The 14,764-nt window shown below is 37.3% G+C and overlaps 1 protein-coding gene across 1 annotated transcript; it reads right to left on the bottom strand.

Annotated features, from left to right (window-relative positions):
* Window positions 1–271: 271 nt before the first annotated feature.
* On the bottom strand, window positions 272–12,862 carry ddx56 (DEAD (Asp-Glu-Ala-Asp) box helicase 56). Its single transcript, XM_085165839.1, has 14 exons — window positions 12,741–12,862; window positions 11,157–11,318; window positions 10,737–10,891; window positions 9,799–9,969; window positions 9,150–9,240; window positions 8,064–8,305; window positions 6,561–6,701; window positions 5,559–5,672; window positions 5,390–5,484; window positions 3,900–3,973; window positions 3,000–3,089; window positions 2,808–2,913; window positions 1,223–1,323; window positions 272–531 (listed from the first exon to the last, which is right to left on the bottom strand). Exons 1-14 carry the CDS (start codon window positions 12,795–12,797, stop codon window positions 448–450), a joined length of 1,683 nt encoding a protein of 560 aa, XP_085021965.1. The 5' UTR covers window positions 12,798–12,862; the 3' UTR covers window positions 272–447.
* Window positions 12,863–14,764: the final 1,902 nt, after the last annotated feature.

Below are 14,764 nucleotides of genomic sequence, written 5' to 3'. Positions count from 1 at the left end.
TAAGGACTTACATTCTAGGCCTAAAAGGTTAGAAACCTCAGTTTTAGCCTCTGGGCTTATGAGTCAAATACACAGAGAAAAGAGAGAAGTCAGAGAGACAGACCAAATTATTGCCAAGTAACAAAGTAGTAGAATTTCACTCAGTGAAACTAAAGTTTTCTAAACTTTACCAACCTTTGTTTTATGTGTCATTTTGCAAACATCAGCATGCTAATGCTCATCGAATTACACGTAAACAACTTTGCAAACTTAAGCCCCAAGAAGCACAACAGAGGTTTGACAGAAAATTTATTCCAACATGTGTAACTATACAGAACAAATGCACTGTGTATACAGTTAATTATTCAATGGATCAAATAAAACAGATATTGCTAATGAGATATAATAGACTGGTGTATGAGTGTAATAACATTTGCAACTCAAACGCATTCAGGTGTGTTCCAACGGCTATAACTGCCTCGCTTTGCCTTTTCTGTTTTTCCCTCCAGTGTACTGGAAACTCTTCAGTGGGTTCTTCCCCCGGATGTTCTTCTACCAAAACCAAAAGGGAACACATTAGCTCAGAACAAGGGGGTGATTTCATCAAACTAACTGGACATTTTTGTTTTAATATACATTTTATATTGTGAGCTTTGTAAAAGGCATAAAATGGCATCTCACTAATATCAATATAAATAAAATTGATAAAACGTGCCATCTAAAAGTGATGCTCAAAACTAGTTCCTGCATTTATTACATCTAGGCTAGACTATTATAATTCATTATTATCAGATTGTGTCTTTTATCCTGCCAGCTGCAGTAGATGTCTGCCCCTCCCTGTTTCTGTTAGAGGTTTCTTCCTATTAAAAAGAAGCTCCTTCTTCCCAGTGTCACCAAGTGTTTGCACACAGGGGGTCGTTCGACTGTTGGGGTTTTCTTCTGTACTATTATAGGGTGTTTGCCTTACAATATAAAATGCCTTGAAGCAACTGTCCTCATTTGGTATATTATAAGTAAAAGTGAACTGAAATTTAGAAGTAAGAAAATAGTACAAACGCTCACAACTCAAATTGCCTGATTTTGTTTAACTAAAATCTAATAGATATACAGTTTGTTTTCACAGTGAAACAGAAAATACATGACAAAAAATATGACAAGAAGGTGAAACCTGGAACAGAATTCAAACTATTACACAGATCTGTAGTGTATCAAAGACCTGGTGTCCCTTCCGACCAAATCTCACCTTAAAACTGCTCTTGATGACTCCTTCTGGTCTCTGTATCTCTTTTCTCCGCCTTCTTCTGCTTGTCAGTGGATGTACCACGCCCTTCAGTGCCTCAGGAACTGCAGGAAAGTGAAATGAAAATGAAATAAAATTGCATACTCAAATATACATTGATACATTGTAATTAGATCTTCCAGCAAATTGATGCATCCTTATAAAATAAATTAATCCATGAAACGTACTTAGGAGTAGAAAGCCACCATGTTTGCCCTGCCATCTTGAACACAGTGGCTGAGTAGGTCATTGCCATTTTGCGTTAACTGTGTTTTATGCATGTGGACAGAGAAGGATCCACATGTGCAGTACACCAAAGGCAGAAGAGAAGAAACTCGTAGGCATTTGCGTGCCACTGAGACAAATTTTAATTTGTCTGTGGACTTTCACACTCAACATATGAAGGATCATTCTTATATTTTTTTCATTTGAGAAGCTGTCGCCACCAAAGAAGCAAAAATGCAAAGGGAAGAGACAACACAACAGGCATCATTATAAGACGCCATCTTTTCACCTCATTCCTCATCTGAAGTCTTTAGTCAGGCCTCTAACATACAAAAACATATGTAAACATTCTTATTTATTCCTGATATTGTCGCAAATGCTTATGGTCAAGCAAATTAGACATGTAACCATCCCACCTCCGGACAGCTAACAACAAGCAAGTTAACAACAGCTGATTATATGCTAGCAATATACCAGCTAATGTTAGGTTCCAGTTTCCTAAAAAATGTACTTTCTGCTCTGATGATTAGTTTGCTCATTCACATTATATGACAGTTTATTCACTAAGTGTCGCACAGTCCAATAATCTCAGATCTACTTCAAAGAAAGTTTTACAAACAATGACTAACAGTAGGACAAACAGAAGCACTTACTGACAGAAAAGTTTAGACCTCTTCAGCAACTCAGTATCACTGTCATCAGACTGACTCATGGACTCGTATCGAATTCTTTCGGCGTAAATAGATGTGACCACATATTGACAGCTGATTGACCATTTTTTGTCCTACAGAAACCATTATGGCTAGGATTATTGAACTGAATTGGGAGGCGTAAGAAAACAGAACTCGACTTGACTGAAATTTGCAATCTAGTGGTGAAATTTTACACTCTGTAACTTAAGCTCTGTAAGCTCTGAAAATATGCTACTGTAACTTAACTCCAACTTTCAGTTATCTCGCCCAATTACATTTTTCACAATAAAAAAATTACGTTCTGTTAATGTTAATTTCCTTCAATAAAAAATGAACTAACAGAATTTTAGAAGAAATTATCCAAATTTGAGCTAACACTATGTAAACCTAATTGTCCAATGTGATGTGCCCATGTGTAATAGTTTCTTTCAGTATTGTATTTAAAGTCAAACTTTCAACAAAAAAAAATATTATTTCACACAAATCACTCCTTACTAGCCAAGACCTACATGGCATCATGGAAGTAGAAGATCAATATTTTTTTAGCATGAACAATATACATTATAAACAGGAAAAATATCTTAATGGAAAATTTTTGTTAGGGTGACGTTCATATATAATCAGACACTTACTGAGATACTCAGGTACATTCTTAAGGTGAGGTTTGACAACAGCAGGATGGAGGTCTTTGTCATGCCGGAGTAGCTGCAGATCTCTGGGGTTGTCCTCAAAGTATGTCTGAGTGAGAGCACAAGCATGCAATCAAAACGTGTTCAAACACTTCTGCCTTCCTCTGTCTTTAGAAAAAAAAAATCATCGCTCACCTTAAGTTTTTCTGAATTGAGCAGCTCCTGTTTGATCTCTTTTAGTCTGGCCTCCTTCACTGCCTGCTTTGTCACTGAGCGCATTGCGTCCTAAAGAAAAACTAAAAATAATCAATTCCCCTTACATTACACTTAAAAAGGGCTAGGACTTGGCGATAAAACGATAAAAACGGTTATCTTTCCTCGTCTTTCCATCAAAAGAAATATGAGAAATGGTCAACATAAAGTAGAACTTGAAATTTGACAGACAACACAAAAGGCACAATGAGAATAGCACTGGACCAAATCAATCATGTGCTCGAAAACTCAGCTGATGGCATTACTACACAAGACAACTCAACAGACACAGTCCAAAGGTCAAACGATGAACAACCAAGGAACTCATCACCATCTTTATTTCTAGCATTTTTCTGTTTTTTAAAACAGTTTGGTCAGAAGGTCCACTGCTGTCTCTCCCACACATCTCCCTCCTTCAACTGAGCCAAAAATCTTTCTGCTCTTCATTCTCTGCCTCCTTCTCCTGCCTTTCCTTCGCTCTTGTTGCCTCCTAACATGTCTTCCCCCTTTCCTATTTCTTGGTCAGGTGGTCATTGTTGAGTCAAAACCTGACCAATCGGTAGGGAAATCTTTTTTTTTTTTTAATGATCAGTATGTTTGATTTGTCCAAGATTTTACACCAAATGCCCTTCCTGATGGAACTCCCCCCATTTACAAGGGCGAAGGGACTGGCACAGAGTATACCGGCTTGTGCTGATATGAAAAAATGATTATAAGTTTGTTTGTTTTTTCCATTTGTTGTTCAGCCATAGACTCAACTAATGCCAACAATCAGCAAATGTTGAGGAATTTGCCATTTTTGGAATTAAATTGAGCTTCCAAAAGGAGGAGGAGGATACTCACCCGGCATCTGTACCTGAAGCCTTCAATCTGCTCCATTTTAAATTCATATGGTTTGAGGGGAGAATTTGTCTCATCTAAACACAAACAGAATAAAAACAACTTAGAAAATTATCTCACTACATTTAAATATCATGCTACACTCTAAAAGTATTTGCACCCATCCTGATTTCATAGTTATTTTGTACATTTGTCTTCCCTTTACTTGTTGGTAGACAGCAGAATCCATACTTCCACTAGGTTTCCAACAAAGAAGCAGCAAAGCAGCCCCACATAATCACACTACCAAGCACTTTAGATTTTTGGTATGAAATGCTATTTTATTTTTATGCCCGATGTAATGAGACTCAAACCTTCCAACAAGTTCAACTTTTGTCTCGTCAATCCACAAAATATTTTCCCATGAGCCTTGCAGATCAAGATATTTTTTTGGCTAATGTGAGACAAGGCTTTTTTGTTTGTTTGTCAGGAATGTTTTTCACCTTGCAACTCTCCAATTTTTTCCCAGTTTCTTTTTTCATGAATACTGACTTCAACTGAGGCAACTGAGGCCTGCAGTTCTTTAGATGTTATTCTGGGTTCTTTTGTGAACTTCTCGATGAGCCATTGATAGCCCATCATTTTTGGCAGGCCATCCATTTGGAAGGTTCACTACAGTTTCAGATGTTCTCCTTTTGTGGATAATGGCTCTCCCCATAGTTCATTGGAGTTCCAAAGCTTGAGAAAGGCTTTGGAACTATTTCCAAATTAGACAAATGTCACTGACTTTGTTTTTTTTTATCTGTTCTTGAGTTTCTTCAGATCGCAGCATGATGCGTTCCTCTTTGAGATCTTTCAGCCTATTTCACTTTGTCCAACTGGTTTTATTTAAAGGATTTATGTCTGGAGGTAATCAGCCATGAGGTGAGTGTGGCTAGTGAATTTGAACTCAGCATTCCAAAGGAAAAAAAAGTCACACCTAATTCCTGATTCAACAAAAGGGGATTTCCACATTGGTAGGTTTGGATGAAAAACAAAAAATTTAAAAACTGCAGTTTGTGTTTAGTCTGGTTATCAATTTCTTTGATAATGTGAAACATGCAAGTGTGACAAATATGCAAAAAGATATAGGGTGCAAGTACTTGTTCACAGCACTGTATACTACTCCCTGAGGTTCAATATTTTAGCACTGAGAGACATCAAACTCTGATGCAGCTGTAGAAGGTGAAACTGACTAACTAGAGAAACGGTCTACCATTTCACTTATTCAGCGAAAAACTAGATGTGGGCCTTTTCCGCATGTGAAGTGAACATAGCCTAACTGTGTTTAAAGTAAAATGGAAAACAACATGCTACAGTCATCAACACAGAAACAGTCCCCTAAAAGCTCATAATAATAATGATGATATTAATGCAAGTGGATCTCTACGCAACTCCATTTTTACTTAATTTTCACATTAAAAAGTCAGTGAAAGTTGTAGGCCTATAAATAGATCAAAACATATCTTCATTACCCCCAGTAAGAGCTTCTTCCACCTCTGACAGCAAACCAAGCTCGGTGTGAGATACAAATGACAGAGCGGTGCCCGGGTTGTCTGCTCTTGCCGTTCTGCAAGAATAAAAGTGGCCATCAGAGTTTGATTTTTATGTCATGTCATTTTTTTTAAAAGAAACTGTACATACCTTCCAACTCGATGAATATACGATTCCACAGTTTTTGGAAAATCAAAGTTAATTACATTGGCAACATTTTGGAAGTCCACACCTCTTGACACTCCATACTCTTTATCTTTAGCTCTAAAGAGACAACAAAACAGTCAACACAGTGTCCAAATGCAATTTTTAAACAGGCTGGTTCTACCATCCAATATCTGACGACATGGGTTACGCCACATAATGTGGAGTTTTCAATGTGGCTGCAAACACAGCTTGTTTAGAAGGTTTAAATGTATTTATTGAAATGGTAAAATCTCAACTTCAGCAGTCCAACTGAACATCAAACTCTTTTTCCACTGATAAAAACCAACAACCTGAAAGCTTCCATTTATCCATCCATCCTCTCCTGCTAACCCTTATCAGGGTCGTGGAGAGACTGGAGCCTTTTGTAAGACTACATTACTGTCTGTAATATTGTTAAAGTCCTAAATTATCACCTTTAAAGTGTTTGCACTCATAACATCATGTACAGTAAGACAGGCATGGAGAACAGTGGCGAGGCAGCCCAGGCGGAGAAATTTTGCTTTTAGACTTTGTGACTCATTTAATTTCTATATCTGACGGAGAAAAAAAAAGAACTATCCAATCAGATAGGTATTTATGGTGAATGAAATACAGTTACAGTTTCAAGCAGTTTTAAGCACCACATCCAAAATTCAAGCACTTTTCAAACCACGAAGGGGCAATGTTAAAATTTAAGCAATTTCTAGAATTTCAAGCACCCATACGAACCCTGGGCACCATTTCTGGTAACCAGCACCAAAAAACTTCACTTTTGTCTATACTTAAGAATATAAACTGTAGTTTTACACTGTTGAGAAAGTCCAACTGGTTACTGAAACATCACATAAAATGTATTCTACTAACATTAGTTTGCTCCCTTATGGCATTTTTCCCCATCTTGTGCTGCTTCAGAATATTATCTCTCTAATATTTTTTATTTGAGTGTTAATCAATAGTCTGACTTACTTTCCTCCCTTCTTTTGGGTCTTTTTCTTCTCTTTCCCTGCAGTCGTCTGTGGTGCAGCGGCTGTATCAGTCAGACTCTGCTCATCTGAGGCGATGATGTAGTCATAAAACCCCTGATTAAACTGGGCAATAATGTGACACCTGCAACAGAGTGATACAAAACACAAACACAGAGAGAAGAGAAAGGAATCAATAATGCACCATACATACTGGCTGCCTGCTACAGTATACTTTTACTATTGTGGGTGTCATGTGCCGTGTCGGGTCCAAATTAACAAGACGCTTAAAAAAAAACAAGCAAATAAACAAAAATCTTAAAACAGATGCATTAATAGTTCAAAACTATGATACTTATATTTGTGGACAGACTATTCTGTGTAACACTACACAAGCCTCTCTAATAGTGCCTTGAAACGTGATCCTTTGTTGTTACTTTGCTGTCTAGACTGATTATTAATTAGTTTTTGTTCTTTAAGTCATCCAGCTATTTATCAACAGAGGTTCCAACCCTAACCCACAGGTAAATTTACCTTAATTTCACCAACTTAAACTGCAGTAGCTTTTCTTCAAAAGATGCAGGGCATTTTAAAATGTGGCAAGTTCAAAACTGGATTTGTGCTGCTACACAGAGCTCCCCATGGCTATGGTGCAGAACAAAGACCATCAGCTGCAGTCTAAGCTAGTGGAGCTGGAGCAGCTATTGGCCGCAAAGTGCAATATTTGCAAGACTCCTTTTACTGTGCTCACAGATACTCGCATGCTTATTGAGCCCAATTCTTTTAATTCTTTTAAAAAACAAAAAAAACCCAAAACAAAACAAAAAAAACTCATTATGTGATATTATAGTATATAGTATATCAGAAATCTGTTCACTATTTTTATTACAAATTATATCAGTAAGGGAGCTGACTAAATATTAACTGATAATTTATGGCAAAGGCGTGGGATTAAATAAGTGTTTACTTCTTCCCACTCCCTTTCAACATGTAAATTAATCAGAACGTTTTTTTTGTATAGTATTTTTTTTTCTTTCCTATTTTCTTTTCTAAATGTACTTGTATATTGTTCACATGTTGAAATAAATTACCAATCAAAAAATCAAAAATCTATTTTTGTACACAACCTTGGGATCTAAAGTCTGATCTTCAAAGCGCATGTTTCATGTAGGTTCTGATGTTAATCATTTAAAGAAATATTACAGAATCATCTGCATTGTCACATTGCGTATAAAATCAATGAAATTGACTGTCCCTCTTCACAGGAGTCATTGACCAATAAAGTTTACTGCAACAGTCTAGATGGTCACAAAGGAACTCTGGCCTTTTTAACACTTATGTTCATGTTCATCAGTCCATCATCAGGGGAAAACTCAATAATTACACTGTATAGAGCCCAATGTTGTGCTCTGAATAAGGTGACTGTACACCTTCATATTTCCACACAGAATCAAGTTGAAAGAAAAAAAACATGTATATAACACTGTCCTGTGAATTCTCCTCTCACCTGGACTGGACCGGCAGTTCAGAATTGAGGACGCAGGCAGGAATGCCAAACTGTTCGAGAAACAGTTTGAGTCTATAGCATCTGTCCACAGTTCCCACAAACAATAGCGTCTTCCCCTTAACCAGGCACAGCTTGAGCAGTGTGTACACAAGTAGAAACTTGTCCTCCTCCTCACATTTGATGCTGTACTGCTGCAGCTGGCTGCTGTCTGGGAGCTGGGATCCTTGAAGCTTCAGTATCACCTAACAAAACACCATATCCAAAATGGATGTGTGGGTCAAGACAAAACCAGAAACATCAACACATCCTGCAGATCACCTCTGACTGCAGCTTAAACTTCACTTATTCTTCACTAAGGTTTTTGCAAGAGAATAACGTTGTGTTTTTTTGTACTCATTTACTTTGCGCAAGTCTTTAACGGCACAATGCAGAAGAGAACACTGATAATGATAATACAACAATGATCAATTTACACTGTGTGAAATTAACTCTTGGTCTCAGTCTGTACAGTATTAATTAGAAACATAGCAGGCTAAGAGTGTTTTCACAACTATAGTTCTTTTACTCTGGTCCGAATCAGGTGGCTAGTTGCTAACTTGTACTGACCTTCGCTTCTATGATACCCTGCCACATCTCAGGTGGGAAGGTGTGTATCTTAAACTTACTAGTATTTGGGTTGAATCACGTTCACACCAAACGGTATGGTTGTTTTGTTTTGTTCTCAACCCAAGTGCAATTACTGTGTTCTGTTAAATTAATATAGTGGCCGTTTGCTGTTACTGGTTGGGGGTTAAGGGAAGAGAAAATATAATAATAATAAATCTAATAATAAATACTGAATAAATATATTCAGTAAGTGGGAGTCTCTGGGAGAAAATGCTGTGTTGATACCTGAGGCTGAAGGAGAAAGGCAGGGCTGATTTGACTTGACAGGAAGGCAACAGTAACTCAAATGTTATTAATAATGTATCTAAACATTCAATCTGTATCTCATTGTACAACTGTCTAGTGACAATAAAGGCATTCTATTCTAATTGTATAGAAAACAATAAATCTTTGATCAAGTGAGTGTTAAGGGGACATTACAGGATTGTGCAGCAACAGCTCCTTGAGGCTCTGGACATCCTCATTAAATGTAGCAGACATCAGGAAAGACTGGTAGATATTTGGTAAATGGCTGTTTAAAAAAAAGAAAAGAAAGAAAGATTAAAAAAAAAAAAAAACAGTTAAATTTGACATTAAGGCTACAATAACTAACCTAAACCCAACTGAAGCCAAACTAAATGTAAACACAGGCAACTTGTGGCTGCAGGGAAGAAAAGTATGTTTGGTGGTCTTTGAAAAAGACTGATGCTCTAATCTAAAACAGATTTTTGCTTCATTTCTTTTTTACCAAGTTTGAGATTTTAAGAACAAGAACAGAAGAAAACTATGATGTGAAAAAAGAGACTTCTTTCTTATTTGCCTCTCACATTTAAATTAGTTTGGAAAATGGATGAGTTGAAAACATTATTAGCTTGTGTCATATTCATAAGAAGGCTATAACCTATAACACTATTACACATGTAGGTTTCATGCAACTTTCACCTAAAAAGGCTGGGAATCTCTCATTTAAATCCTGGACGTTAAAAACAAACAAAAACACCACCTTTCTAATGCAAATTTTAAAACAAACAGCGGCAGGAGACGCTTGCATGAAGCGAGTTCCCTTTGGTGAAAATCTGTACACTCTCACCACAACAAGTTCTTCAGGTCAGACTCAAAGCCAAAAGAGAAGATTAGGTCGGCTTCGTCTACCACCAGCATCTCAAGAGAAGAACGCAGGACCAGGTTCTGTGCGTTGAGATGGGCAAGCACACGGGATGGCGTCCCCACAACTACATCCGGCTTCTCCATTAAAATGGGCCTGTCCACACATAAAAGTGATCATTTAAAATACATCTCCTTGTTTGACAACACGGACTTTTTTATTAATCTATGAAGTCCACAATTACACTTTGCGGATTTAAAAATATTATATAACTGCAATACTGTGGAAAAATGCAGGCACTTGAAGTCTTTAGATTCTTATCACACAATCAGGGACTTTTGAGCTTGCTAAATGTACAACAGAACAATAAACCCAAGCAAAGCATTAAACAGGAAGGGGTAAGAGCAATTAAAATCAAAAGAACAAGGAGGACTGTTCACTAGCAAAATCTTTGCAGATTTACAAAAAGAAAGAAAGAAATTAATTAATAAATAAAATACTAAAAAAAATGACTGTACCATGAAATCAAATACACATGTTACAGTACCATTGTACCATGATAGATCAAATTCTACTTTACTGTATTCATAATTCCATCAGTATTGACATGATCCCAAACACCACTGGCTGAAATGCAGCTCTAAAGCATGGTAGGCCTCCACAATGTTTTAGAGATTACTGTAGCCACACACAGCTGCACCCATCTTCTGACGTGTTCCATACATGTTGGCACTAATCAGAACCAAAGTGAGAACAAAAGTAACCTGATGACAGCAATATTGAGGTCACTGTTTTTTTTCTGTGGACTACTCTGAAGTTAAACGATAAATAAAAACTATTCAGACCACGTGGACCAGTATCTCCCACACAGACTTTATTTGAACAGACCGCTTCAGCTTTCTGACTGAAAGAAATGTGCTGACCTCTGTGTTGACAGATCAACCTTGCTAGAGATGTCGGCCACTCGGACGTCCCTGGAGCAGTACGCCGTTAACTGTCTCATCATAATCTGAACTTGGTGACCCAGTTCTTTGGTTGGCACCACAATCAGAGCCCTCACATCTTGCTCACGCACAGTCTAACAGGAGAAACAACAAACAGTGAATAAACAACTCTGGAGTAAAACAAATTATCTGGAGAACAGAAAACATCACCCTAAGCAATAGGAACACCATTTTGTTTTTTAAATTTTATACACTAAACAATAAAAAACAAAAAAACAAAACCCGGAGAGTCACATTCTCTAAGGTGCAGAGATCATCTAAGATGAAAGTAATATCAACCTACAGTGTGTAAACTCAGCATTTGAATCTGCTTCCAAAAAGGTTATTGCTGTTTCTCACCTGTTTGGAAGCCAGGATGCGCTGTATGACAGGTATACCATATGAGGCAGTCTTCCCAGACCCAGTCCGGGCTCGAGCCAGAAGGTCCTTTCCATCTAAAGCCAAAGGGATTACCTTTTCTTGGATCAGAGTGGGCTTTGACCATCCCAGATCTGCGACTGCCTGAGTCAAGAATAAAAAACAAAAAACCCAGAGGTGAAACAAATTATTATAGTGACACAGACAAATGTCAGACAAATCTCAGTTTAATATTTGGTACAGAGCATTCCCTAGGTTGACTGCTCTGTGCTAAATGTAAATGGAGCCGTTTTCTCATCTACTTGAGCACTCAGAGTGCTTTATACAACATGTCTCATTTACTCAATCACACAACCACTTTTTCTACACTTAAGCGCTTAACACACACACAAAAACAAACCCCAAAACAAAACAAAAAACCCCACTGAAAACATGGAGGTACAGGGCTGGACTGAAAATGAATGAAAAAGCAGCAAGCATGTCCACAAAAACAAACAAACTCTGCAAAAAAATTTTCTATAAAAGGACTGGCAACACAGCAGCAGCAGTTTAACATGGAGCTGGAGTTCATTCACACACACAGCAAAGAGTCTGAGCCGGCTCCCCCAAATGCAGCCCCCTTAGAGGCCCACCCTATCCCAAGACGCTTTGCATATTGGTGAAGAAATCTTTTGAACAAAAATGACGGACAATCGAAGTGAAGTGGTCCAAGAATAAACTTGTTACAAAATTTGTACATCTGCCCAACCTTTTTTATTTTATCTTGCGTGTATGTGTTTGGTTTTTTTGTTCTTCATTTTGTCATTGTTCTACTATGTGTTTTACTCTATTGTTTAGTGAACAGGGGGAGAACAGACAGCTGTTCTCTGTAGCCGAGGGAGAACAGCTGTCTATTAACAACAAGAATAATAATAAACACATTTAATTTGTAGTGCACCTTACATTTGCAAAACAAAAATTGGAACTAGCCCTTTTTTGTTTTACATTCTAACCGTAAAATTTTATTGCATACAATGAAACACGGATCTATAATTTTTGTAGTAGTTTTGTAGTTTCACTGCTAAAAAATAAGGACAAATTCAATATGGCGGACGCGCTGACGGGTCGCAGCAACGGGTCAGCCCCCTCCCTCAATGTGGCGTCTGTGTATGCATGTTTTATGTCGAAATCAATTTATGGGTTAACTGAATTCCCATTTAAGTAAATAACATTATAACCGGATTTTGTCATACATTATAAACGGGACACTAGGAAGGCAGTTACAACCAGGAGAAAGTCAAAAACAATGTAGGGTAATCAAACTGTTATTAGCTTTTGATAAAAGTGCGAAACGGCGTCTATACTAGAAAACAGCTGACATGATTTCTATTACTTCTGTAATCCAGCATTTTTCCATGTCTAGTAATTTCACCTATGCACAACTTCATGTTTGCATAAAAACTAAACTCTGCTACCGAGCGAGCAGTTCCGACTCCCGAAGTAACTGTCTAATTTTCAAACTTCTCGGAGGATTTTATTCTCCACCTGAAAATTCACAATTCCCCCGACAGCCTCGAAGTTTGTTACCTTTAGCAGGCGGTCGTCTAAGCCCATTTCATGGAATTGTAGCCTCTCATGAGCCATCGCTCTTCTCTCACCAAGCTCACACGTGCGTCGCAGGTTTATGACGTCATGTCGCTTTTAAGCAACTCCGAAATAAAAGAAAGAATACTTTGTAGTCAATCTCTACTTTATATCTGTACTTTTTAAATATTAAACACAGTTTTCTTGCTTTTAAAAAAGAAACTGAAGCATATATATATATATATATATATATATATATATATATATATATATATATAGGGATAGATAGATAGATAGATAGATATTTATTTTTAAAGTGTAGTAACACTATATGGTTATCCCACCATTCCAATTTTTTTTAAAAATATTTTTCCTTTTTTGCTGTTTTTCCTATTTTGCGTGGACTGCTGGTGTTTTTTTTCCCCCTTTACCCATGTTTCCACGTTTTCAACATTTCTATTTGTTTTTATGGATACTGTTCTTTGTACAAATTGTACAATTAATTCCTCCTGTGGTCAGTGGCCCCTGTATCATACAACTCCTCTTTGTGAGGAGTTGTATGATACAACACTTTAAAAAAACAGTCAGCACACAAAAGCTGAAGAAGAGAGTCCAAGCAGGGTGACGCAGGTGGAGATGAGTATCAGGGTTGATTTGTCAAAGAAGGACAGCAGCAAGAGTGAAAGGACATGGACATGGAAATGTCATCTACTATGATGTGTGGTTTGAAGATGGTGACGCTAACAAAAAGACAAGAGGGCGAGCTACGAAAGCTATGAAAACCTGAAGGATCTTTAGATTTTTTATGTGAGTGAGGAGGGACAGGATTAGAAATCAGTATATCAGAGTGACAGGTTGAGTCGCATCAACATAAAGTTAGAGAAACAAGACTTAGATGGTTTGAGCAAGTGCAAAGGAAAGACAGCTTACTGGACAAAAGATACTGTGGATGGAGCTGTCAGGCAGGAGGTAAAGAGGGAAACCATCATGGATGTCATGAAGGACCTTTAGTTGGTTGGTGTTGCAGAAGACGGTGCTACAGATTGGATGAGATAGGCATATGATCTGAATATATTCATTTTTATGTTAAATTTCAACTCAATATTGTTTATGACCAGTAATACTATTTTCAGGCTTATATACTTTTCTATATACTCTACCGCAAGTTACCATTGTGATGTACCCTGGCAAGCAACCACCTCAATAATGAAAACTAACCTCACCAAGACCAAAATATTGTTTCATAATACAGGCCTCTGATAATGTTATTTATGTTGTTATTGTCTGATGCTGGAAAGAAATCGTACTATTTCACACAATCATTCCAAATGAATTTTCATTTTTCCTATATTTTTTTCTGTAGCAAGCCCAAATTTTGATTTTTTTATGGTTAGATTTTTTTCAGTGGGTCTAACGTTTCTTCATTATATTTTTAAATGATTTATTAAATCAGTTATTATTAAATCAGATTTAAAACTAATTTTATTAATTGTAATTTGTAATTCATAACATATATTATTTTCTGCTAGTCAGTTTTAAGACTTTTCCATCACTCTTTATACAAGGAGAACAACACCGCACTACTCCAGTGGTGTGATGGAAAGTTCCAGAGCAGATGGACCTTGTGGTAAGACTGCTATTCATTTTTTCCTACCTTAACATTTTTAATGCTTTACCCCCATTTGACCAGCAGATGGTAGCAAACACCACAATGACTAAAATCCATTAATGATAAATAATACCATTAAAGCCATCATCAGTTAGCAATAGCAACATTCGCATAAAAACTGAAAGATCCCTCTTCGATCCCAGGAGTGCTCACAAATCCTTTTGGAGTTGCGTCGGGAAATAAACTACCTTCAATTGCTTCCTTTAGTCACAATGGTGTCAAGAAGTCGGTGTAAAAATCTTCCAAATCAAATATGCAGTCTTACTCGCTGTGGCGACCCCTTGTGACCAATGTGACTAAAGGAGCAGCTGAAAGTCGCTTATTTCAACACAACCGATTATAAATTGCCACAGAGAAG

Source organism: Neolamprologus multifasciatus, chromosome 7 (genome assembly GCF_963576455.1).
Source record: "Neolamprologus multifasciatus chromosome 7, fNeoMul1.2, whole genome shotgun sequence".
NCBI classification, from domain to species: Eukaryota; Metazoa; Chordata; class Actinopteri; order Cichliformes; family Cichlidae; genus Neolamprologus; species Neolamprologus multifasciatus.
The sequence above is the reverse complement of the archived record's forward strand: the minus strand, read 5'-3'. Positions and strand labels throughout refer to the sequence as shown.

Coding starts and splice junctions, on each gene's coding strand:
- ddx56 (XM_085165839.1), bottom strand. CDS start 12,797: ATGGCTCATGAGAGGCTACAATTCCATGAAATGGGCTTAGACGACCGC. Junction 11,319..12,740: donor TAGACGACCGCCTGCTAAAG/GTAACAAACTTC, acceptor TTCTTGACTCAG/GCAGTCGCAGATCTGGGATG. Junction 9,241..9,798: donor GACCTGAAGAACTTGTTGTG/GTGAGAGTGTAC, acceptor TTTTTTAAACAG/CCATTTACCAAATATCTACC.